The sequence below is a fragment of the Schistocerca nitens genome, chromosome 9 (genome assembly GCF_023898315.1).
Source record: "Schistocerca nitens isolate TAMUIC-IGC-003100 chromosome 9, iqSchNite1.1, whole genome shotgun sequence".
In the NCBI taxonomy this organism is placed as follows: domain Eukaryota; kingdom Metazoa; phylum Arthropoda; class Insecta; order Orthoptera; family Acrididae; genus Schistocerca; species Schistocerca nitens.
The window spans coordinates 210,252,567-210,280,321 of record NC_064622.1 but is presented as its reverse complement, the minus strand read 5'-3'; the positions used below and the strand labels follow the sequence as shown (position 1 = coordinate 210,280,321).

The 27,755-nt window shown below is 42.1% G+C and overlaps 1 protein-coding gene across 1 annotated transcript in view; it reads right to left on the bottom strand.

Moving 5' to 3' along the window:
- The window catches only part of LOC126204117 (odorant receptor Or2-like), a 39,925-nt gene extending 12,495 nt beyond the window's left edge, over positions 1–27,430 (bottom strand). The window contains exons 1-4 of the mRNA XM_049938532.1: positions 26,574–27,430; positions 11,417–11,516; positions 6,724–6,825; positions 4,234–4,389 (exon numbers count right to left, since the gene is read on the bottom strand). Coding sequence (XP_049794489.1) covers positions 4,234–4,389; positions 6,724–6,825; positions 11,417–11,516; positions 26,574–27,430 — 1,215 coding nt within the window. The remainder of the gene's footprint in view (positions 1–4,233; positions 4,390–6,723; positions 6,826–11,416; positions 11,517–26,573) is intronic.
- Between the last annotated feature and the right edge of the window lie 325 nt (positions 27,431–27,755).

Genomic DNA, 27,755 nt, shown 5'->3' with positions numbered 1-27,755 from the left:
AGCATTGGTTCAACATGTGGCTCGCAGATGTTACGTTGCTATGGTGCCTGTGTTTTCTATCATTTAGAGCACAGAATGGTATTTTATGACTAGTATGTGAATAGGCCCAGCTGTACTAAGAAAGACAGTGCCTCCTCTAGATACTGAAGCTGTTGCTTTGCAAATGCTCATAAAAACACGATGATGAAGTACATAGTTCCATAACTGACTGCATTAAATTGACTAGCCTGAATGAATTATTATTTTAGTTTTTGGCTATAGATTTCATACCACACTGTGTTAATGCGACTGCCCGCTGAATAGTTTTGTAAATTCTGCAGACAGTTATAATTAAATGTGTTATCAGAGATAAACTGTAGTGCACGAATGACTATATTCGTGTTCTTAATGTTGATAAAGAATTACTGTATTCTGTGGCTAATTCGGAATTGTTTTGGATGAATCGTTGCTTAGTTAGCTTTCATGTACAACGTTTGTGAAGACAGGGACAGATATTCTTCTACCATGGTGGATGTTAATGGCAGCCTACTGAAACAGGAGACAGTAATGCTTTATCTAAAAGGGAAGCTATTGTTCTCAATTTTTACGGCTATGTGCGTTGAAAATTTTAATTTCGCAGTTCAATAAGAATTTCTAAATTCGGCTTTTAACTTTTCTTTATAAATACTTTTTTGTCTATTCTCTACAACGGTGCCAATTTTAGATATACTTTTCGATTTTCGTCAAAAGTCTTCTTCCTTAATTCCTCTGTCACTGTTAAGGGTGTGTGGTCAAATAAATGTATATTTACTGTTATAGTAACTCAAAATCGATCAACAGAACCTGTCCTCCTGTTCTACAGGCCAGTATCCCCAAAATGGTTAACGAATTCTTACGTAATTTGGTGTAAATGTTGGGAAGGATAGACTAGGTCCTCGAATTATAATAACGACTTTTCTGGTGCTATACTCCCTGCTCTTCCTAAATGCTCCACATCTGCATTTATTGCCATCATACTGGGGGCATTCTTAAGGCTTTCATCTGAACTTGACCTGTCTGAATCATCCTCGTCTGAACCGTCTAAAGGTTTCAAGGATTATATACATACAGAAATATAACACATATCAAAAATTATGAAAATGAAATAGGGACACGATTATGGAACTCACATTGTACTTTATAATATATGGAACAGTTACTGGCAAATCATATAACTTTGTAATCTTTGCCAACCACCCGTTGTTAGTGCTGAAGGATTTGCATAACAACATAGTTTCACAGTAGAACATCTAGTAGATAAAATAATTGATTTTCCTGATATTACGACCTATAATGTAAATAACGAACATGTCTTTCAAAAATACCGAAAACTCCCGACTAGTGATGTTGCCATAAACAACACTTCCTGTCACCCAAAACCACACAAAATGGCATTCTTCTGATCTACGCTGAATCGTATACACAATGTCCCATTCACTCCTCTTGATGAACAAAAAGAAATTAAAATTATGAAGGGAACTGCACACAGGAAAGGATACAACACTGACATAACTGATGAAATTAACAACACAACCAAAAAGAAACAATGCACACCTCCTAAATCAAACTGCTACATTAAAAATACATTTTCTTGTGTCTTCTTTCATCCCAATTTGCATAGCAAATTCCTAACCTTTTTCGTAACAGTGGTATTCAAATATCCTAAGCACTAACAATAAGCTACAACAGCGCCTCATTCACTGCAGGAAGACAAACAGAAATGTCACAGCAAATCAGGTATAAATAAACTTTCATATGACAATTTCCCCCAGTTCTACGCTTTCCAGACAGGAAAGAGTTTCACTATAAGGTACGGGGATAACATGGATTCTTTCCGGCTAAATAACTTTGATACACCCACTTTTTCAGCACTTCAGGAAGAACAGAGCCACTCAGTCACAACTATTAAACACAGTCTACAGATACTATGCACTGTCAGTAAACTAGAGAAAATTAATCTTCTTGTAGAGCTTGAAATTTACATCCATACCATCACCTCACCACACCTCACTGTAAATGAAGAAGCAGACCTGCCAAACAGGTCATTTCTATACAACTTTAATGACTTTTTTTTTCAAACTAAAAGTGCTATTAAAGTGTTACTCAAAAAAGACAATAATTACAACATTATATAATTTGCTAGTAACTATTCTATATATTTAAACGACAGTGTGATTCCATATTCAGGAAACCATTTCATTTACATAATCGGTAATATCTCTTATGTGTCTGTATGTGTAACAGCTTTGAACTTCTTAGATATATGGTCTTTGTCCATAACCACGGTTTTCCTACGTAAACATTTATTTATGTGATGAGATTATGTGTTTCCGAAGTTATTATCATCTACTGCATCAAAGGCTTAACATGGAAGCACCTGTATTTGCTATGATGTAAAATACACAGTTAATGTTTTAAAAATTGAGATATTTTTGTATAAAATGTAATGAATGAATGTGGAAACGACATGTATTCTCCATATGTACGTAAGTACTACAATACTTAACAAAATATATCCTCTACCAACTTGCAGCTGTTTCAGTTAGGTCTATTTAGTCATGATTAGATATTCTGGTTTGTATTTAAACAGTGATCTCCAACATTGACACTGACACGTGTACTTACATGTAAACGACTTCAACATGGGCAGAATCACCTTCTGTTGTGACTGGTAGTGCTTATTATTCTACACCATGGTGAAAACATTGGATGAGAGTGACAGCTTGATGAACCATTTAGGGATGTGCAGTGCCATAGGCTTCTGGTGTTAGCTTATGGTGGTGACTGTTGATGCCTGTTGACCAAGCTAGTATTTATGTGAGTTCGGTCTACCACTATTTCTGAAACGTCAGTGCTTTACCTACAGCACAAGAGGACGTGAGGCATAGTAGTTGGGCACTCGTGACATCACCCTCTCGGTGGCCCCGTCTTCTCTCTATGTCAGGTGTACTGCCGCTCTGGCGTGGTGTGGTAGTGTCACAATTTCACTTTTCACAAGACCCTGGTGGTGACTTCCCCATGGAGAGCATAGTCTGAATATGGCTTCTTTCGGTATACCACCTATCAGCAGGTTTCTTGCACCAACCTGCCTTGACATCTGTCTCCTGTATTGGTCACAGGTCTCTTCCGCTATGACAAGCAGTTCCCTAACACAACAGACGATAGTGACCACTGAATAAAATTTTCTTCACCTCGAAATGCACTTTCTCCTTCTGCTAGGGCTGCGAATATATATGTTTCTATGTCAAAAGTAGTGACATAAAATCAGAAAAAAAATATTTGCTTCATCCTAGAATAGCTAGTTTTTTATGCCTAGAGGCTACCAGTTTTAGCAGCAGCCCACCATAACCTTACCATCCCCTGATGCACAGTCCCAAGTTCACTTTCCAAGTAGGTGAGTGTTTGTCACGCCTATTTCGGAAGCGAATTTTACAATTGACTCCCAGCGGATGGCCTGATGGTGGTACGTACAGCCAATAGGCAACATAAATGTGCGATTGTAGACCAAAACAAACACGTTTTTCTGACCGTGTTGGTCACTGTCCCAACCGATAGTACGTCGAGATTTTTAATGAACCTCGAATTTCCACAGACGTAAGATATAACTTTATTGATAAAGACTATAAAACCGAGCTATATCTCAATTACAATTCATGTCTGCATTTCAGTCTTTTCATGCACATTAATCTCTTTCACCACTGTGCACACCTATTGAGGTAGCGCTGTTGTGAGAAGCTGGGTTGTATTTCCGGCCGTCTGCAAATCACCTCCTCCAGTTCACCCCGAACATTCAATGATGAAGTCTTATCTGGAAATATCACTAGGCAGTGTAAATGCTGGGTTACATTCTTTGTGAGAAGTTACTCTAACCTGTTTGCACGAGGTGAATGGACGTTGCTATCCACGAGCAGCAAGTTAAGATAAGTTATTATTCTCAAATCTCACACTTTTCGTTGAAGTATAGTCAGCTCTGTGCCCTTTAGGATCTGATGCACATGTTTTTGCTATCAGTGAATCGGATGTTAGTAAAAATCAGGAAATACTCCTTTGTTATATAGGTAGTACAACGTCCTTTCGTTAAATGTCGACGGTCACTCACATTTATTATGCTCATCTCCATTTTCCTATTCTCCCAATTTTGTTTAACTATTCAGAAACAATTTAGAGGACGTAAATGGATTGTTTCGTCTCTTTGGGATAATGGCAATATCTTACCGAGAGAAAGGCACCTTTGTTGATGGGGTAGAGGTGTCCAGCGGTGAGAACCAGCGGTTTCTGTGCGCGGACTATGAGTATTCTCAGAGCGTGCTTGAATCTCGCACTGCCCTCCACCCAGGAGCAGCTGTATGCCGCCGTGGACACCGACGCTGCCTGTGAACACCAGTGTAGAACGATTCCACTGTAACATGATGTTTACACAAACACAAAACAATAGTGCCACCCAACTCGCATACTGTGTAGGAAGTATTTGTATCACACAAAAGGTCACTGGCTTAACGAATTACAGGTCTAGGTGCTAAAAACTTCTTCATTTTAGTCCACGAAAATATCGGCTTCTACATTGCAGTCATTTCTTTAGTGTTATCTGAAACTGACATTTCTATACAAATAAACTTTTTATAAATGACACGATGAAATTTTGTTTGATACAGCGCATCGTGTGTGCTTCCTTTCCACGACCATGTCTCATTTAAACTAAGCAGTCTTTTTAAACAACATGATGTGCACGTGGCAACCTTCACTGTTATGTGTTTCAACACAAAACATCAGCACAAACAAACCGGTGACTTATGTGAAATCTACTGTTTTGACGCTAAAGTTAGCCAGAACTAACAAACGGGAAGTCAATTTAAGACACGCAACAAGAAACACGCATTAGAAATATGGAGAAACGTAGAAAGTACATTCCTTTACACACTACTGAAAAAACTTCGTAATTCTTCAAACAATGAAGAACGGTTATAAAATGGACATGGATGAAGACACAGATATTGATGCACACCTGCAAGAATAAAGAGAAAAGACGGTCAATTCGACGGTACGGCAACACAGTTTTCTCGCTATATGACACTCGTTATTGATATCTTTAGCCGGCCGGAGTGGCCGTGCGGTTCTAGGCGCTACAGTATGGAACCGCGAGACCGCTGCGGTCGCAGGTTCGAATCCTGCTTAGGGCATGGATGTGTGTGATGTCCTTAGGTTAGTTAGGTTTAAGTAGTTCTAAGTTCCAGGGGACTGATGACCTCAGACGTTAACTCCCATAGTGCTCAGAGCCATTTGAACCATTTTTTTAATATCCTTCCTCAAAGACATATTGAAATTTCATAACTGAGTTAGCAAACAAGATGTTTTAAGCAGCAGACGTAGAGTCAACGGCACGCTAGCTGCCACTATTGTTCCCCATGTTTCAACTTCTACCCGCTTACGCTAAAGAATGTAAAGTTGGGCTTGACCTATATACATAGTGCACCACAACTATCTCAAAAATTCATAAATTCTAAATAGCTACCAAAAATGTCCACTGTTAAAGCAAGCATTTCTTTAAAATTTCGAAGATGTCAAAATAAAGCTCCTTTTAATGCTAAGGCATCACAATCATTTGACTTTGGTTCAACAAATCGCATTGCACAATATATTTTATTTTTGCTTGTTCTGTATTGTACTTTTCATGTGTAATCTTGGTTATTTCATGACGAAACTCCTAAATTTCTGTTATGTACAGTTTCTAACTGTTCATTACATCCTTAACTACAACGTTTGGTTGCATTTGTAGTGCCAGTTCTCGATTCAAACAAATGGCTTCAATATAAAGGTCGAAACTGGTCATGGTCTAAATAAATATTTTTAATGGCTGGGATAATTACCAATAATTCAGTTCAAAATTTCGGATTAGAAGCCCTCTGAAACAAATAGAAACCAGCAAGAAACTTTAGTCAAAGTGGTGATCTATCTTTAGTACATCTTACATCCTGCAGCTGTCCATTGAAGTCCGGAAGTAACATAGTGCTGTTAACAGAGTCAACATTTGTATTTTACGTATCTATGAAGTTATTTAGAAAATATAAAGTGTACGAACTGTGCTCACAATGCGTATATTGTATCTTGCATGCTAGACTTTTCTTAAGATGAATCTGCAACAAATAAACAGAGAGGATCTGCCTCATATCAGACGTGGAACAAATGAAGGGACTTATTTAGCGTCCAAAATGCCTTGATAAGGACATACTCGGTACTCATATAATCGTTTCATGCCTCAAGCGTATAAAAATGCGTCGAAAGCTGAAAAGAGTCACTGAAGAGGGAGAAGCAAAGACAGTGTCATGACCGAACTGAATCATACCAAAATCGAGTCCAATTAGATACTAATGCAATGAAGCCACATGTGAAATGGCCGACTCTCGATGTCCGCTCACTCCATGAGGCAACTATCTTCAGCAATGACGCTAATCTCGCTGGAAGTCTACACAGTAAATTGAGGTGGACTCAGAAAAGTTGCGTCACGGCATAGAAACGAATAATATACAGATCAGAGCTTCCTATTGCGTCGCAGAAAGAGAGTTCCTGTAGCAGTAGAACTGCAGTCTTTTCGAAAGGGAGGAGCGAGCGTGACACACTAAATGGAAAAGAACAGTTTTGGGTACAGAATTCAATACGTGAATAAATAGAAAAAACATTTTACCATTCGAATTGTGACGTCATACTTACTTCTTCAGTCACGCTGTGAGCTGCCCAACAATAGAGGTAGACCTGACCTCCTGGAATGGGAAGGTAAGAAGCGCACTTCAGTGCGACACTCATGTCCTCTCCCTGTAAATGAAACACAATTAAATATATGTGTATCACTGATTCAGGTGTTTACTTTAGGGGAGATTTTAGGGCGCATATTGACCATAATTTTACGTTGTAGTAAGTTTTGGCCGCCGCATCTTCGTCTTCGTATCAATCGTACCTGGACCTATTATGAAGCGGATTTGTCAAATACCATCATCTCCGTAAACTGGTTTTGATCCTAATACGAAATAGTTACTAATCACTGTTTCAATAAGTTGATGACACAACTGACGAGTGAAAACATTATGACCACCTGCTTAATGGCCTGTTGGGCCATCTCTGTAACACAATGTATCATCGATTCTGCGTTTCAGCGACTCTACAGTTCGTTGGTAGACCTATGTGGCAGCAGTTGTCTACACTCAAATCACGTAATACCCGTAAACTACTGGCTGCTGATCTGTGCACACGGTGATGGCGCTCGATCGGGACTCGGCGACGAACCAATGGATTCACATCAGACGAATAAGGTGCCCAAGACATTAACGTGTTTTCAGTATCTTGCTCCTCGAACCACTACTGTACGATTCTGACATCGAGACCAGACAATTATACTGCTGATAGTTGGCATCGTCGTCACGGAACACATGAAGCAGGTAGATATGTATATGGTCGGCAGCTGACACGATGTATTCGACCATTACCACAGGTCCCATGCAAGTGCAGGAGCGTTTCTGTCATAGCATAATACTGTTCATACCAGCCTGCGTCTGTGGCGCGGTTGCGAGCAGCAGTTCGCCTGGATGATAGTGTTTGTGGAGACGACCACCGACCTGATGTAGCAGAAACGTCTTACATCTGTCATTTCCAGTGATACACCGTCCAGTCTCGACGACCCCGAGCCCACTACAATCACAATCAACGATGTCGTTGGTCCAACGAGTGAACACCTAAGGATCGTTTGCTGCGCGGTCCCATGCTCAACAATGAGCGCTGAATGTTGAATTCCGAACCACATGTCCGTCCACCAGCAATGTGTTATTTCGGCGGAGATGTCACAGATCGCCATCTATCCTACTTTACAGAGGAGACAAGCCTCCAAACCCCACGTTCTGTGAAGACTCGTGGGCGGCCGACTACTTGGCGTCTATTTGTATATTCACTGCACTTCTGCCACTTTCTGTAGATGGTCACGGTAGTAGCAAGTGAACATTCGACCAGCTTCGCCGTTTTCGACATACTCGTTCACACGCTCTGTGTAATAATGATCTGGTATATGGCAAAGTCGCTTATCTCAGTGGATTTCTCCATTTTCGGCGCATATCTTCGCCAGAGTAATCCTCCATCCGTTATTGATCAGTTTACATGTTTTTATTACTGCTTCGCGTGCCCACAACGTCATCATGAGGCCTCCAACCGTGCAGTGGGCAGTGGTGGGCAGTGGTCGTAATGTTTTGGCTGATCAGTGTAGTCCTTCAACGTAACAACCTGTCGCCTGCTCGTGGTCTCGTCATAGACCTAGCACTCTGCATAGAGATTCACATTAGTACACTAAGCACCGACGAGCTTTCCCATTAGCGAGACGCTGCTTCCCAGATGCGGGGCTACAAAAGTCTGCCTCTTGTCGAAGCAGCTTATCTCATTGATTTTCCCAATCGGCGTATCTTTTCGTCCTTAGACTTAATTCCCATTCATCTCTGCTCCGCTTATATACGAGGTCGTGATGAAACGCAATGCCTCCGAAATTTTTATTGTATTCTCAATATCGGTTGAGGTTTTACCTGTCCTGCATATTATTCCGTAGACTTTCCCGTTTCTTCGACGCAAATTTTAGCCCTCTGCTGCAAGAGGGCTCCAAACTGCAGCATATAACATGGCGGTGTGTACCGTAATGATGTTGGTAAGTAAGGAACAGCTCCGAAAGCTGAAAGCACAATTCTAAGAGTTCGTCCACACATGTAACACCCTTTCCTTCAGCACGACAATGCCAGACCACACACCAGCACTGCGACATTTGCAACAATTCGACGCCTTGGGTTCACGGTCATCGATCCATCATCCTCCATACAGTCCCGACATGCCTGCATCTGATTTTCATCTGTTTCCGAAACTAAAAGAACGCCTTCGAGGACTTCACTTTGATAGCGATACAGCGGTGGAACAAGGGGTGAGGCTGTGGCTCCTTCAACAATGACAAACTTTCTATCAACAAGCTGGTCTCTCTTTGCGAGAAAGGTGTGACTACGTCGAGAAACAATTTTGTAGACATGAAGAATAAAGATGTAGATTGTTAATAACTTTTTTATTTAAAATATAAAAAATTCGGAGGCACTACTTTTCAGTACCCCCTCGTACTTTCCTTCTTGCGTGACGTGGCTACAATGCCTACAGGAGTCAGTATTCTCAGTGTGGAGAGGCGTCAAGATGATGAACGAGTGACTGTACAATTTATCTTGAGATAATGCTCCTGCCTTTTTGTTAGACGTAAAGTGATGTTAACTGTTCCAGCAAGAGTTTTATTTGGGACTGAACGATGAGTAATTTACATCACACTAATGATACTTTTAGAATTTTTATAGGCATTTATCGTGGCATTTTGCTATATACGACGGCAATTCGGAAAGTAAGGAATGATAGGTGGCGAAATGGAAACCACAGTGAACATCAAAACTGTTTTATTTGCAACGGTTAGCTACACTTTCCAGCTACTTCTGTACACAGTCGCCGCTCAGACTTAGACATCTACCGTAGCGTTGTACCAACTTTTCAATTCCCTCGTTACAGAAAAAAGTCACCAGTGCCTTTCGACACTTTTCTACTCTGGACTGCAGCTCGTTGTCTGTGTCAAAATATTGTCTTCATAGCCAGCTGTTCATTCGAGCAGAGGTGAACCTCAGGGGTAGCCAATTACGGGCTGTATTGTGGGTGATCAAACACTTCCCATCGAAAACGCTGCAGGAGCATCTTCATTGCTCCTGCAGAGTGCGGCCGAGAATTGTCGTGCAGAACGAACCACATGACAGTTACGTTATGTGGATTCCATAGCTTCAGGCGAAATGTTCTTACTGTGAGCTCAGAACTGAAAAGAACGACATTGTGCAATCGACGGGCGGACTAGACACAGTGTCCAACACATCTGTGCAAGGCTTCATCAGATTTTCAATGTATTTTCCATTTCGCGACCAATCGTTCTCTACTTTGCGAATAACCTTCGTATACGGGGTGAGTCACGTAACGTTACCGCTGGATATATTTCGTAAACCACATCAAATACTGACGAACCGATTCCACAGAACGCACGTGAGGAGAGGGGCTAGTGTAATTGTTTAATACAAACCATACAAAAATGCACGGAAGTATGTTTTTTAACACAAACCTACGTTTTTTTAAATGGAACCCCTTTGGTTTTGTTAGCACATCTGAACATATAAACAAATACGTAATCAGTGCAGTTTGTTGCATTGTAAAATGTTAATTACATCCGGAGATATTGCAACCTAAAGTTGACGTTTGAGTACCACTCCTCCACTGTTCGATCGTGTGAATCGAAGAGCACTGCAACATACATCGCGTTTCTACAGAATGATCTGCCAACGTTGCTCGAAAATGTCCCACTGGAAACGCGTCGACGTATGTGGTATCAGCATGATGGTGCAGCTGCACATTCCGCAATTAACACTAGGCTGACCCTTGTCAGGATGTTCGACGGGCGTTTCATAGGACGTGGAGGACGCATAAATTGGCCAGCCCGTTCTCCTGATCTTACACCTCCGTACTTCTTTCTGTGGGGTATGTTCAAGGAGAATGTGTACCGTGATGTGCCTACAACCCCAGAGGATATGAAACAACGTATTGTGGCAGCCAGCGGCGACATTACACCAGATGTACTGCGACGTGTACGACATTCATTACGCCAGAGATTGCAATTGTGTGCAGGAAATGATGGCCACCACATTGAACATCTATTGGCCTGACATGTCGGGACACAGTCTATTCCACTCCGTAATTTAAAACGGAAACCACCTGTGTACGTGTACCTCACCCCTCATGGTAATGTACATGTGCGTCAGTGAAAAAGACCAATAAAAAGGTGTTAGCATGTGGACGTAATGTGCTGTTCCAGTCTCTTCCGTACCTATGGTCCATCACCGTTCCCTTTGGATCCCTAAGTAATTCGGTGCTCTCCGATACACACGATCGAACAGCGGAGGAGTGGTACTCAAGCGTCAACTTTAGGTTACAATATCTCCGGATGTAATTAACATTTTAAAATGAGACAAACGGCACTGATTACGTATTTGTTTGTATGTTCAGATGTGCTAACAAAACTAACGGGGTTCCATTTTAAGAAACGTAGGTTTGTGTTAAAAAACATATTTCCGTGCATTTTTGTATGGTTTGTATTAAACAATTACACTAGCCCCTCTCCTCGCGTTCGGTCTGTGGAATCGGTTCGTCAGTATTTGATGTGGTTTATGAAATATATCCAGCGGTAATGTTAGGTGACTCACCCTGTATATATATTTTGTAAGATGGCCATGGAGAAACCAAAATAACAATCTTTAAGTTAATACGTAGTTCACATACAGTGAAACACATATGCCTAATTTAAAAGTGATGGTCTTACGTATGTCGCCTGAAATAGCCCCATACATGCGATGACAACACTGCTAGCAAACTGCGTCATTGCTATGGGGCTCATGGCGTCTTGTACATGCGTGATGAACCTGCAACAAGGACGTAATTGTGAATGCTAAGTGAAATGTCAATGGAATTGGGCCATTGTTTTCTTTAAAACTGGAAAATCAATTTGTAGGGCCACACTGGACTACCATTTAATGTATTCAGCCTCTTCAGAAATTATTCCTCCGACCTACTTGACGAATTGGTTTTTAAGTCCTGGGTCACAAGCTGCAGAAGATACGAGAATACCCACTGAATGATAATAGAATAAACCGTGCAAAACGATAAGACAGTACGTATTAGTGTACGTTTAAAAATATGCCAACAATTGATTCTGGACGTCTGGTGAAGTTTGAAAGGCCATACGCTCATAACGCAAGTCTAATACGTGCATCAGTGTAGATTTTCGAATCTATCACTAAATAACTGGTTTCACTCTTGCACTTCTGAGCATTCTTCATGCGCTTAAGGCGCAATTCATAGTTACGAGTACAATGGTATGTAACGTCATAATCTGAGTCTTACTTCGTAGTCTGCTGTCTTGAGTGGAGAGCCTAGCTGTTAAACACTAGAATAATAAAGCTGTTCACAGTATGTCATGAATGAGTTTCCACATTTATGGGGAACATGAAGTATGAATATTACTTTGAGGTGTAACAGGCCAAGGAAAAGAATTTTTAGCATCGAAACTACTGCGCTGAAGGTCAAATGTGAAGCATAAGGCCAAGCAGTTTCCGAGGTGACCAGAATTTTAAATCCATGATTGAGATTTGAAGAAAAAACTTTTCGCCTGCAGATTCTTTGGAATCTGCTGGAATGAACTACTCTCTACATGTATGGGATCAACTAAACAAGGAAATATCAATGTCTCATTGTGAAGGGTCGGTTTTGTCCGCTCAAGACAAAAGGAGAGAATTGGTGTCCTGAAATTTGTGATTCATTTTGCGTATCCGGGTCGTGCAATGTACAATTGCCCCATGTAATTAATTTTTTTCAGACCTTCCATAAACGTTTTAAGATTTATCTGATTCAGAATCGAAATTCGGTGGAACACTTTGCTTTAGGTAGTCTCAATATTTGCAAGGACTTGGGTCTATACAGGGTGTATCAAAAAGGATGGCGCAATCTTACACCGCTGAAAGTATACAATAATAGAAACACAAATCTCAAGTAAACATGGGCTCGAAAACGCATACCTAACGAGCTATGACATATTCTTGATTTTCAATACTGTGAAACAGATCTCTTCTACTGCAAGCCCTTTGCTTTCCATATTTTGGGAAGTGGTAGTATGGGCCAAAACAAGAAAAATATGTCCAGTAAACATGTGCTCTAAAATGCATACCTTAAAAGTTTTGAGCACTTGTTCATTAGAAGAGTTGTGTTCCAAAGTACCGAAGATGAACAGGTACTCATAGCTGTTAGGGTATGCATTTTAGAGCACATATTTACTTGAGATTTTTTTCTTGTTTTGGCCCATACTAGCACTTCCCAAAATATGGAGAGCAAAGAGCATGCAGTAGGAGAGATCTGTTTCATAATATTGAAAACCAATATTATCTCAAAGCTCTTAAGGTACGCGTTTTAGAGCCCATGTTTACTTGACGTTTGTACTCCTGTTATCGTGTACTTTCAGCCGTGTAAGTTTGCGCCAACCTTTTTGATACACCAAGTATATTCCACCCTTACTGCGAAACTCAACTATTGAAATAAAGAAAAATAAGAATTTCGAAAAATAGAAAATGGAGTTTCGATTCACTGGTGTAAGGAGACACGGTTTATTACCTGATGTGCTGTTTAGCTTTTACCATTCTGAAGGAAGTAATACAGTAAAACAAAACTCCAGATAAAATATATTTTGCTGTATGTATGAGGTGATCCACATGAGTTCCAAAAGAAATCTGTTGGAATTCGATTACTCGGTAAATAGTACAATTCTCAAGGCTGTCAGTTCAACTAAGTACCTGGGTGTTAAAATTACGAACAACTTCAGTTGGAAAGACCACATAGATAATATTGTGGGGAAGGCGAGCCAAAGGTTGCGTTTCATTGGCAGGACACTTAGAAGATGCAACAAGTCCACTAAAGAGACAGCTTACACTACACTCGTTCGTCCTCTGTTAGAATATTGCTGCGCGGTGTGGGATACTTACCAGGTGGGATTGACGGGGGACATCGAAAGGGTGCACAAAAGGGCAGCTAGTTTTGTATTATCACGTAATAGAGGAGAGAGTGTGGCAGATATGATACGCGAGTTAGGATGGAAGTCATTAAAGGAAAGACGTTTTTCGTTGCTGCGAGATCTATTTACGAAATTTCAGTCACCAACTTTCTCTTCCGAATGCGAAAATATTTTGTTGAGCCCAGCCTACATAGGTAGGAATTATCATCAAAATAAAATAAGATAAATCAGAGCTCGAACAGAAAGGTTTAGGTGTTCGTTTTTCCCGCGTGCTGTTCGGGAGTGGAATGGTAGAGAGATAGTATGATTGTGGTTCGATAAACCCTCTGCCAAGCACTTAATTGTGAATTGCAGAGTAATCATGTAGATGAAGATGTAAGAAGAACAAGTGGTAAGCCGCAGATCAGTAGAAAATAAACAAATAAATTATTTTTATTACGAGCGCGTACTGAACAGTAATGCCCCAGAATCTTTTATGTGAATACGCTTAAAGCCTTTTAAATAAAACAAGCGTTATTAACATTCTACATCTTTATTCTTAACACCTACGTATACGTAGCGACGTAGGCATTTCTCCCAACACTGGTTTTGATACCGTCACTGGACACTGTTTGACTTCGTTGACGGAACCACAACCTCCCCTCTGCTTGCACCTCTCCGACACTATCAAAGTGGTCCACAGAGATGTTCTTTAAGTTTTGGAAACAGATGAATGTCGGATGCGGCTAATTCGGGACTGTATGGAGGATGATCAGTAACAGTAAACTTAAGGCGTCTCACTGGTGCTGATGTCGCAGCTCCCAGGTATGTAGGAGAGGGTGATCCCCATGCGTTGACGAAGTTTTCTACCGTTAGATTTTTTATTACAAGCTCTTTCTCACGCAACGACACAGTTACGTTACACACCAAATGTTACATCTTACAATGAAGAGCCCTCTTGAGGCAAGTGACTGCAACTTGCTTCAAGGAAGCGGGAAATTCGACCGAGTAATATGCTGACAATGAGAAAGGGGTAAATTATAGATCCTATTGGGGACAGAATAAAAATTTCGGAGGCATTACTTCTCAGCACGCCCTCGTAGTTCTGATACAAAACAAATTATTTAGCACCGTTTCAGACTAGAATAGCATAAAGAGTGTGATTCTTTATTCAAAATAATATTTCTTACGTTAAGGGATCACCATAGGAAAACATATGAAAATTATCTATTTGCACTTTTTATTAGATCTTTCATGCGACGCAATTTATATAGTTGGATTTGAGCTACGTTATTAACACTCAGGTCCAAACAAACGATGATTAATCAATTTTGAACAGTTTAGCAGAGTAACTGAGAGGGTAGGAATTAACCTAAAGGTGATAGTTCTCTGTCAAATGTGTAATAGTCAATAATCTCTACAATATACACTATGTGATCAAAAGTACCCGGGCACCTGACTGAAAATGACTTACACGTTCGTGGCACCCTCCATCAGTAATAGTGGAATTCAACATGGTGTTGGCCCACCCTTAGCTTTAAAGTCAGCTTCCACTCTCGCAGGCATACGCTGAATCAGGTTCCGGAAGGTTTCTTGGGGAATGGCAGCCCATTCTTCACGGAGAGCTGCACTGAGGAGAGGTATCGATGTCTGTCGGTGAGGCCTGGTACAAATTCGGCGTTCCAAAACATCCCAAAGGTGTTCTATAGGATTCAGATCAGGCGTCTGCGCGCGCCAGCCCATTACAGGGATATTATTGTCGTGTAACCACTCCGCCACAGGCCGTGCGCTATGAACAGAGGCTCCATCGTGGTGAAAGATGCAGTCGCCGTCCCCGAATTGCCTTTCAACAGTGGAAAGCAAGAAGGTGCTTAAAACATCAATGTAGGTCTGTGCTGTGATAGCGCCGCACAAAAAAACAAGGGGTGCCAAGTCCCCTCCATGAAAAATACGACCGCAGCGTAATACCATCACCTCCGAATATTACTGTTGCCGCCGGCCTTGGTGACCGAACGGTTTTAGGCGCTACAGTTCTGAACCGCGTGACCGCTACGGTAGCAGGTTCGAATCCTGCCTTGGGCATGGATGTGTGTGATGTCCTTAGGTTAGTTAGGTTTAAGTAGTTCTAAATGGTTCAAATGGCTCTGAGCACTATGGGACTTAACATCTGAGGTCATCAGTCCCCTAGAACTTAGAACTACTTAAACCTAACTAACCTAAGGACATCACAAACATCCATGCCTGAGGCAGGATTCGAACCTGCGACCGTAGCAGCCGCGCGGCTCCGGACTGAGCGCCTAGAACCGATAGACCACCGCGGCCGGCTAAGTAGTTCAAAGTTCTTAGGGACTGATGACCTTAGAAGTTGAGTCCCATAGTGCTCAGAGCCATTTGAATTACTGTTGGCACCACACATGCTGGCAGATGACGTTCACCGGGCATTCGCCATATCCACACCCTGCCATCGGATCGCCACATTGCGTACAGTGATTCGTCACTCCGCACAACGTTTTTCCACTGTTCAATCCTCCAGTGTTTACGCTCCTTTCACCAAGCGAGGCGTCGTTTGGCATTTACCTGCGTGATGTGTGGCCTATGAGCAGCAGCTCGACCATGAAATCCAAGTTTTCTCACCTCCCGCCTAACTGCCATAGTACTGGCAGTGGATCCTGATGCAGTTTGGAATTCCTGTGTAATTGTCTGGATAGATATCTGCCTATTACACATTACGACCCCCTTAAACTGTCGACGGTCTCTTGTCAGTCAAAGGATGAGGTCGGCCTGTACGCTTTTGTGTTGTACGTGTCACTTCACGTTTACACTTCACCACCACATCGGAAACTGTGGACCTGGGGATGTTTAGGAGTGTGGAAATCTCCCGTACAGACGTATGACGCAAGTGACACGCAATCACCTGACCACGTTCGAAGTACATGAGTTCCGCGGAGCGCCCCGTTCTGCTCTCTCACGATGTCTAATGACTACTGAGGTCGCTGATATGAAGTATGGGCAGTAGGTGGCAGCACAATTTTCCTAATATGAAAAACGTATGTTTTTGGGGGTGTCCGGATACTTTTGATAACATAGTGTACCTTCGACGTACGAGGCGCTTCAGGTGGAGATCCATAATCTAATATTATCTGGGGAGTGACGAAAAGTTGATTTTTGTAGTCTGTAACGTACCTTTCATCTGTTTCCTACACCTACGGAATGGGGCTATCGCTAATAGTAATGTTATCTTGAAGTTATCTACGGGATGTAGAAGGTGTTTCCTTCCAGAAAGCAGTTTTTTAAATAATTTAAATACATTACCTCCCGATAATCATTCAGTCAGATTTTCCATGAGCTGTCACGACACAATCTGTAGAGTCTAATTCACTGCAATTATGCGAGGAGCCCTTCTTTGCATAAGCAGCTCGTCGTTAACGAAATGGATCCGACAAAATTGACCAACATTGCGATTCAGTTGTCGATAATCTCCCCATCCGCCTCCTCCTTATGTGGCAGTTCGAGGAACGCTCACTGTATATACTTAATACCGAGGAAATAAACTACTCCTGTCGGGTTTGGCCAGGACTGCGTAAAAGGTGTTGAGGAGGTAAGTCCTCCAGGATGGGCATCTAAATAAAATCGCACTTGTCTTCCAGGTAGGATGTTGTGCAGAGGGTTGTCCCCTCTCGCAAATAAGATATGTAGGTCAGGATTGTCTACCCCTCGCAGTCAGGACTATCTCACTGGTATCCGACACTAGACTTCTCTTTTGAAACCTCGAAAATCAGCTGCCTACACAAGCCAGGTTATGTACATGATTCGGAAATTAACAAGAGAATCTCTTTCGTTACAACTCTTTTCCATAAGACTCTGATGTGATAAAAGTAATGGGATAGCAATATACACATATACAGATGGCGGTAGTATCGAGTACACAAAAAAGGGCAGTTCACTGGCGAAGCCGTCATTTGTCCTTACGTTATTCATCTGGAAATATTTTCGACTTGACTACGACGCACGGCGGGGATTAGCAGACTTTGAAGGCGGAACAGTAGCTAGACGCGTGGGACATTCCATTTCAAAAATCGTTAGAGAAATCTGTATTCCGAGGTCTCACAGTGTCAAGACCATGCCGTGAATACCCAAATTCAGGCGTTACCTCTCACCAAGGACAAATCATTGGCCAACGGCCTTTACTTAACGACTGAGAGCAGCGGTTTTCGCTTAGAACTGTCAGTGCTAACAGACAAACAATACTGCGTGAAATAAGTACAGAATTAAATATTGGACGTACGACGAACGTGTCCCTTATATTTGGTGTTAATGGGCTATGGCAGCAGATGACCGACGCCAGACCAGTCGCTTTCCTAACAGCACGACATTGACCGCAACCCTATCCACGGCTCCTGGCAAGAACGGTTGAACCCAAGACTACTACAGAACCGTGGAAAGGCCAGATGACTCCCGATGGTAGGGTACGAGTGTGGCATGGACGGCATGAAGCCATGAAGCCAAGCTGTCAACAAAGCACTGAGCAAGCTGGTGGCGGCTTCATAATGGTGTGGGGTTTGTTTACGTACAATGGACTGGATTCTCTGGTCAAAGGGAATCGATCATCGGCAGGAAGTGGCTAAGTTCTGGTACTTGGAGGCCATTAGCAGCCATTCAAAGGCAATCGAATTTTTATTGACGGCAGTGTGGAATGTCACTGGGCCTTAACTGTTCACGATTGGGTTGAAGAACATGCTGGACGATGTGAACGGTTTGGCCTATCAGGTCGCCGGACTTCAACCCCATCGAACATTTATGGGACATAGTAGGGAAGTCATTCTGTGCATAAAATCTTGCACCAGCAACACATTCGCAATAGTGGATGGTTATTGAGGAAGCGTGGCTAAATATTCCTGCAGGGGACTTCTAGTTGCTTGTTGAGTCCATGCAACAGCGAGTTGCTGCACTGCGCCGGACAAAAGGTGGTTTGGTGCGGTATCTCCCAATAATATTTTCACCTCAGCTTAGTTCTCTATCCAAGATTAAAGCACACTCATCCTGCGATGATATGGAGAGATTCATAAAGGTTGAATTTTACACGAAATTGGAATTTGTGTGTACTTCGTTGCCAGTCCTTAATGTCAAAGGTATGTTGAGTAATTTTAAAGTCAAGGTTGGTCAAGAAGACATTTACGAACTGGTGACCGGTAATTCAAGTGTTCATTAAGAGATCAGTAACAAAGGCATCCACTTGACCAATTAAGCAACAGAATAAAAAATAACATAAAGGACATAGATGACGCCAGACTGGCAAACCATAAACTATCAGACCACATATGTATCCAGAAGCGTATGCAAACGGTGTCCAAGATACGAGAACCTACAGATGGTCAGACTTTGACAGTGATAATTTCCTGTTTGAAATCCTGGTTTCGCAGGACAGAGCGGATCAGGTTGTGGAAAGACCTGGTTTCGCAGGACAGAGCGAATCAGGTTGTGGAAAGGGGTCAAGGTCAATTACCGTTAGTTATAAAAGAACACACACATCTTTATTGCTTAAACCAATGCACAGTTTTCTCTTTAAAACAACAAGGATCAATTCACGGCTCAGGGCCCAAGTAACTTCTCCAGAATAAGATTAAAACACCAGGATTTAGAGTAACGTCTGAAGGCCTTACTTAAGCAAAATTACAATATCTTCTCGGCTAAAGGCCGAAATAATATTTCATATTAGCTAAGGAAATTCTTTAAAAGCCAAGCATTTACAAATTTCGGCTAAAGGTCATATTAAGGAAAATTGAAGTTAATTCTTCGGTTGAAAGCCGAATAGAAATTTTTTTACATAATAAAAGAGAGGCTTTAGAGATCAGATTTTACACAGTACAACAGAAAAAATCTTAAGAAAACTTGAAGTATCTTGTCGGTTGAAGGCCCAAATAATTACTCAAGAACAATTGAAGACAACCTTAAGGTAAACATTTACAGAACACTTCTGAAGGCCGTTTCAAGAATCCAAGATAATTAAAGAGAAAATTTTGGACAAGGGTTTACATATGAAGGCCACGGATTCAGAAACAAACGCGGCTGAAGCACTAAATACAGAGCAACAAGAATTTAAAATAAAACACGGCTGAAGGCCTAATCTTAAAATAGTTGTCATGAAGTCGGCTGAAGTTCTGGCACAGTACTTGCGACCAAATAAAATGACAATCACAAACAACAAACATTGGTGCCCAGAAGTGTTCGAAGGATCGGCCTGGGGAGGAAACTCTAACAACAGCTTAGGTGAGACAGGCAGCCAAGCATAACACTGAACAATCGGGTGGCAACACGATCAAGGGACGGCTGAGGAACCAACTAACAGCCTACTCAATTCCCTTCCACCCGTCACACTCGCTGCTCTATTTCAATCGACCGACTGACTACTAAAGTACGCACACAGCATTCATCTGCTCAGTGGAAATCACAGAAGCTACGCACGGTTCCACGTAAACACACTTGCACAAGAACTCGAACAATCGTAAAAGCAATCACTGTGGAACAACAAGAACGAATCAATTCGACACACAGAGTGTTTCTACAAGCGGTCGGCGTGCAGATACATGTCGTCTGATGAGACGAACGACCGACCCAGGTCGTTTCCACTGAAGTTAGGTGTGTCGGCAATGGTCGGGTGAATCTTGGCTGTCCGAAGCTGACTGCAGCTCCAACCCGACTCAACTCGATGCCCGTTCGGAATTGGGAGACACGGCGACCCGGGCACACTGGCTCGGATCCACCCATGCAGAGGTAACTCTTGCCTATTGGCCACGACGTCTCAGCAGAAGGAAGGAACCGACCCACGTCCAGCAAGATGACCAACTGACGAGACCCAGGAACGGTCAAAACACCGAATACAGGTCGCCCGATGATCCGAGCAACCGAACGACCAAACAACGATCGTCCCGCTCCAACTTCCTTCCGCTGGACAGCACATGTGTGTCGGCAGCGGTCGGCCAGTACTGGCTGCCCGCACGTCACTGGCGCTTCAACCCCAACTCAAATCCCGACTGAGCTAGAAACTGACGACGACCCGGAAGTACTAGCTGTCGCTCCAGAGATAGTACGACAGAGCACTTATCGATAAGCGCTGCTGTTGCCACTCACGGGCAGGTAAGGCAGGAAGTTATTGACGCCAGTAAATGGAATAAGAAAACGAGGCTGCCGTACGGTAAGAGATGACAAACAATAAAGGGAATGAACACGAGCCGCACACGGCTCATTGGTGATAGGTAACATTAATGTCAGATATAAGAAGGTGTGAAGAAATGCTAAGCAGGCTACAAATTGTGATATAAACAGATAAAATGAGACGGAGAGATGTAGAAAATGTGGGTCAGCAGCAGCAGATACTCTAATTAAATGTCTGGAAAAGGCAGAAAACCGGGGTATGAGCAGTGACCGGTGTCAAGAAAGGGATACAATAAACAGTTACCGAAATTCTTGGCAAACGCTGATGTTAGACGAGGTGTGGTTCAATCAAGTATGCCGGCCAGAGTAGCCGAGCAGTTCTAGGCGCTTCAGTTTGAAACCGCGAGACCGCTACGGTCGCAGGTTCGAATCCTGCTTCGGGCTTGGATGTGTGTGGTGTCCTTAGGTTGGTTAGGTTTAAATAGTTCCAAGTTCTAGGGGACTGATGACCTCAGATGTTAATTCCCATAGTGCTCAGAGCCATTTGAACCATTTCAGTCAAGTATGGCAGGCAAAATTTGAAGAGGAGATGTAGGCTACGAAGATGAGGTTAGATAGTATGAGAGATCAGAAGCTAAAAGACAGGTGTAACAAAATAAGGAAGGAAACGACAACTATATCGAGGCCGGAGGAACGGAAATATTACAAGGAGCCGATAGAAGAAGGGGAAAAGGGCTATATCCGTCACAGGACAATACAAATATACCAAAAAGTAACATAGGAAATATAAGAGACAGGAAAATTTATTAAAGAAACAAGGGAAAGTTTTTCACGAATGACACTGAAGTACAATGCAATAGGCTGAGTACTTCGCAGTATTACTAAACTGTGATGACCCCAATGATTCTCTTCCATGTGATGTGTGAGGTCAGTGGACAGGAAAGTAAAAACGCCTAAAGAAGAAGAAATACAACAAATAATGAAAACGTAAAAACGATAAGGCTCTCTTCCAAGACCAAATAGCAGGAGAACGAATAAGAACTGGAGGACCGGTACTGGCAAAAGTAATCACAAAAAAGATTTGGAAATATTAGACTCTACCTGACGAGTGAAGAACCGAAGGATTCGGCTCTAAACTAAAAATAATGGTGCTCTATAATAATTATACAAAAATTACATTCCTTGATGTAATCTAGAAAGTACGTAAATTATGACATAAATAGATGATCTACTGAAGAGAATGAACACAATGTTGCAGAAGGAATTACAGACGACTGTCAATGCGGGTTTAGAAGAAATAAGAAACCTCCAAAATTTAGCAGCAGTGGGACATTGAACGCAGTCAGCGGCGACGGATGAAAAATTTGCTGAATCAGCAGTCCAACTATTTATTTTCCTGAATTAGAGGTCTCCGACGCTTGGCTGCTGTGGGGCATTAAACAATTCCAGAGGCGACAGGTGATAATTTGTGCCGGACCGGGTGTCGTCCCTGTATTCCCACTTTACGCTAGATATCCTTGCACGTCCCAGTTCTGAACGTGATGTCCACACGGCGCACACCATATACTGTTCCCCCATTCACTAACCCACTTGTTCGCAGTCTGTCTTTCTGCAAGGATTCTGATACTGTTGAGGATATGTTCTGAAATATCACAACGCCTTCTAGCGTATATATTTTATATAGAGATGGTGTGTTTTCTCTTTGACATTCACCTCCGAAAGAACAGACATCATCCCTAGAGAAATACAGATCAGCGTTTTAGGCTCAATCAGGCAGCGGAGCAGTGTTGGGAAAGTTACATCGACAGCCACGTGGTTTTAGTTGACTTCAAAAAAGGTTATGACAACGTGCAACAGGGCACAATCACAAACAATTTCAAAGAGTTTGCTACGACAAAAGTTTATAGGTCTAGCAGAAATATGTTTAGAGGAAACCTATTTCAGAGTGAAGATCAGTACAGGAGTGCCAGAGCATCTTGTAGCCAGAATTAGTGTTAGAAGAGTAGAAGTATTATCTACGATACTCTTTAATTTATGTTAAAAAACGATAGACAGAGAACACAAAAATGGGAGTCCAGCTGAAATGACACACAATAAATCGGGTTCTGTATGCGGACGATGTTGTTCTAATAAGTGATAGCAAAGAGAAGTCGTAGCTCATATCGCAAGGAAAGCAGCGTTGCAAATTAACAAGCAGAAAACAAAATACATGGTCGTGTTGAAAATACCCAATGATGGACACATTGAAATATTTTGTATGGTTCTTTAGTGAACGGAGTAGAAGGGAAATTCAGAAAAATACAAGGACCACAGCGGCAAAGAGAGCCTATTTTGGCTTTCCGGGCGTGATGTGCACTATAGTCGTTTCCATAAGGACAAGTTTTAAAACTGGACTGTGCCAGACTATAACTCTCCCGCTAGCTCTGTGTGAGTCTAAACATTTACAGTTACAAAAACTGCTAGTCGTCTACAGAAAGCTGTTAAATAAAATATTTAGCCCCAATAGGGACGCCCCGTCTCAGGACTGGTGGATACCAAAAAACCAGTAACTCGCAAGCTAATACTGTCCGGAGGACGAACTAAAGAAGATTAATGCGCGCAGGACACCTGATTAGGAAGGAAGCGGAAAGGCTAGCACGAGTAGAATTCTCCAGATCCGTGTTTGACGGGAACAGTGGTGGAAGGTGGGGACAGAAGGGGCCGAGGAAGACCACTGACAAGAGCGAAGGATAGTGACGGATGGGCTTGAGAAAAGAAGGACGGACCACGAAATCCAGGAAGAGAAACTATTAGTAGAAGAATATAGGGAACGTATATAGTAGCCCGCATCTAGTGGTCGTGCGGTAGCGTTCTCGCTTCCCACGCCCGGGTTCCCGGGTTCGATTCCCGGCGGGGTCAGGGATTTTCTCTGCCTCGTGACGGCTGGGTGTTGTGTGATGTCCTTAGGTTAGTTAGGTTTAAGTGTTTCTAAGTTCTAGGGGACCGATGACCATAGATGTTAAGTCCCATAGTGCTCAGAGCCGTATATAGTCTCCGAGTCCAAAGCGACACCTTTCCCACCTTTCACTATTTATAAACAATGGAATCATACCTTACATATGTCTGACTGGCAATACATATTTTCCTTCCTGTTAGTTAAACTGTGCATACAAAGTAGGGTTTAGGGTATTAATATTAGCTTGTAACAAAATTTTAGTATTGTTTCACGCCTATATTATTATCTTTAAGAGTAATGGTTTGTCACCTAGACTTATATATACCCCCATTTTTATTCAAATGTCTGGTATTGCTCTATAACGGAAATAGCGGTGTGTATATAAAAACTCATTTGTACTTGTTTGTACCATATAAGTTGTTAATGTCAAGGTAAATTGCATCTTAGTGAAAATGAACGTAATGTAACCACTTTTAATGGATTCATTCTTTATATAATATGTTTATAGTATATTTATCTTGTACAATAGCTCACAAACTACTGATGTCTCACATTGTTTGTTTTATGGAAGGTGCGTTGTATAGGAATATAGGGCCTGTAGATGGCATTGACGCAATGTTGAAACTAGTAGCCAAATAAATATGATATCTTAAGTACAGTTGGAGGAGTTTCATTTTTAATAAAAATTATACGATCATCCAATTTAAAAATGGATGTACGAATGTTAAGAAAATGATTATTTTACAGCTTATTAGGTGCAATGTAGCTTCTAAGTAGGCTATTAATTGTCTACTTGCTACTGTAAAAAACGACAACGGCGCGGTCACTATAGATGGAGGACAGCCTCGCGTGACACGACAATAGGTAGCATATACACCGCATCCTTCTAAAAAGACCTACCACAGTAATTGTCTTGGGTGGGATCTCAAATTCAAGCTCTTACACCAAGCTGGTATAACCTGTTGATGCAAGCGACGGTACTAAATGGAACGATAACGTCGTCTGCCTAGAGCAACGATAGTATTCGCTTTACCATATTTTGATTTTTGAGTCAGTCCCAAATGCATACTACATAGCCTAGCAAGATATATCAGTAGGGAGCTCGTCCTAAATTAAACTGACACTGGAAATAGAGGAGAACGAAGGAAGAGCAGCGCATTTCGCCAAATGATCGTTTCCTAAGAGCGAAAGCGTCGCGGCATTGCTCTTACACTTCCATAGCAGACTATACGAAAGGTGGACTGTGCGTTGCGGTGTGGTTTACAATAAAATTTCCAAGAGCCTCCTTTCCTAGAGCATACAACCGATGTACTGATTCCTGCTTGGTATATCTCGCGAAAATACCATGAAGGTAAAATTACAGGGATTCGAGTTATCACGGAGACCTACTGAAAATTATACCGGTGCACAACGTATCGTCTATCCGACACCATTAGGCGGTCTGCGAAGTATAGATGTATAGTTTTATACAAATATTGCTAAGTAACAATTTTCTTCGCGGCATATTAGTCCACAATTATGTTTCCACCTTGAAGTGTGTCGTTGTGGTGCGACTAGTTTCGTCAGTAACGAAGTTCAGCAGCAACTGACTTGAAATATGCAAGGCATTCATGAAGTTCGGCTATCATTTCATAATACCATAACTCGGAAACTCTTACTGATACAGCATCGTGGTTCCTTGTAGAACGTTTAGCAGCCCTCAAATTTTTTGTCCGTAGTGCAGGAAATTCAGTGCCCTGCCCACGTGAGAGTCAGCTGTCCAGCGTCAACAGTTCCGATTGCTTCATTGATTCGTGCACGAATAGTAGAAATACTGACTAGTGTCTCGTACAGGCAGTCCTTAACGTAAGTCCACAAAAATTAGTCTAATTAGCCATATCCTGAGAGCACGGGGGCCACGCTATGACAACATCATGGTATACCCACCTCCAAGAAACTGTGTCAATCGAGTCAACACGCAATTTTAAATTCTAATGAGGCGGTACACTATGACGCAGGAACATTATGGGTAACTCCTGCTCTTCGATCTATGGAAGAAGAAACTGTTCGAACACGTCCAAGCAATACGCAAATACCGGCCCCGTGAGCCTGTATTTTACGAATAACTACCTAGTTTTTGAAATATTCTTTGTAATCGGTCCATTCACGGGAATAGATCAAGTGTACAACATATTGTGGTTTCAAAAAGCTTCATCTGATTTCACAAGGATATATCTTTTGGAAGCTTACAGATGCAATCTTGGAGTAATTTTTACAGTTTGTTCTGGCAGCAAAGTGTTCATTCATCTTTCACAAATGTCACTGCGTCCTTCATACGACAAACATTTAGACGATAAGTAAGTTCAGAACCATACTTTTCCGAGATATCTGAAGTTACTGACTCGATAGATGATACTATGTAGCATTGTAAGCTGACAGGGAAGGCTATGGACGCGTTCTATTTTTCCTCAATTTCCCCATAAAAAAATCACATATCGTCAAATAACGTGACCTTGGAGTGCAATGACTCTTACGGTCCTATGCGTCGTTGAGGCAGCTCATTACTAAGAACATTATAGTGCACAGTTGTAATTGAGTGAAACTTGTTATAAACGAGTGTGCAAAACTCCATTTGTTGTTTTCGTCCTCCATCTCGATTAGGCACATTTGAGCGAGGTAGAACTACATGAGCTTGAAACTCACAGCTAGCGTTAACGAAATCTTTTAATTTCGATGCGTTACTTAACATTCATGCCAAATTCCTATCTCCACTGTTGTTCAAGAAATAATCTTGTGAAATTGGACGATTGTCTTTGGATTGCAAACCTGCATTTTGGGTTCCATCTTTGACATGCATATTAACCACTAACGTACCTGAGAATCTTTTGGTGGCTGTCGATGCAAACGCACAATCTTCTGTACATTCCGTCATAATGTTTGTCTCTCGGCGTCTGATTCCACCGACGAGGATTTTCGTTTGCCTCTACTGGAATCACTTCCTGCTTCAACTTCAAAATACGTTCTCCGAGGATCTTCAGCTGAGCAACTACAAGGATCAAGATGGACGCAAACAGGCAGTCCAGAGCGAAGCTGATCTGGCTCACATACAGGCCACATACGCACTGGACAGTGTACGAGAGTGCGTAGTAGTTGCTGTTGTTGTCCCATGCGTGCTGCGAAAGTGGCAGCCGCCGATCCTCTGCATGCACAACAAGGGGAATGGGATACCAGATGAAGCACTGTGAGAGCATAAACAGCAGCATTCCCATAGTAATGCGGAACGCACGTCTGCGAGAGTCGTGCAGGATTGCCGCCAGCGCAGCATCCTTGGAGCTATCTTCGTCCTGTCCCGCTATGAGACCAGCCATATCCCGTACCATCGAGTTGTAACTATGTGGGTCGCTCACAAAGAGAACCATCTTCATGAAGCCACAGATCAATGTCGAAGTGATCATCAACTGCAGAGTGGTTTCCTCAAGCTTCCCCAAAGTGCAGTAAACTGCTAGCAGAGACTCCACAACGCTCCACAAGCCCAGTGTGAATGCGAAGGCGGTGTAAAGTTTGAACACTGAAGAATGACCCAACGGCCACATTCCCATAAGCCACAGGTGGCGGATGTTCAGTTTTAGTACTGAATGTCCGCTTTCTGTCCAAGACAGCGGTTTTTCCACACCTTCTCGTCGATAGGTTTGTATCTGGTTAGCAGCACAAATAGAAAACAGGTAGCGCATGCTTATATTCGACTATACGTGATCTTCAACGACGATGTAGCCTTCAGGCAGCTGGGATCCTAATCAGATACCTTCCGTAACTAAGAGAAGTGGGACAAGCTGACGGCACAGAAGGACTGAACGATTCAACATTCTCCTCGACCTTTTAACTTCATCGAAGTGGAAGATGTTCTTTATATATGCATATGACAGCAGTTTGGAACATTTGCAGCCAGAGACGAAAGTTCTGAATTATCAATTCACATTAAAGCATTCAGTGGATGATTAATTTAGTCCCCTCTGCTGCTCTTCGATCCTAGTTATATAATATAAACAAAGTGAACAT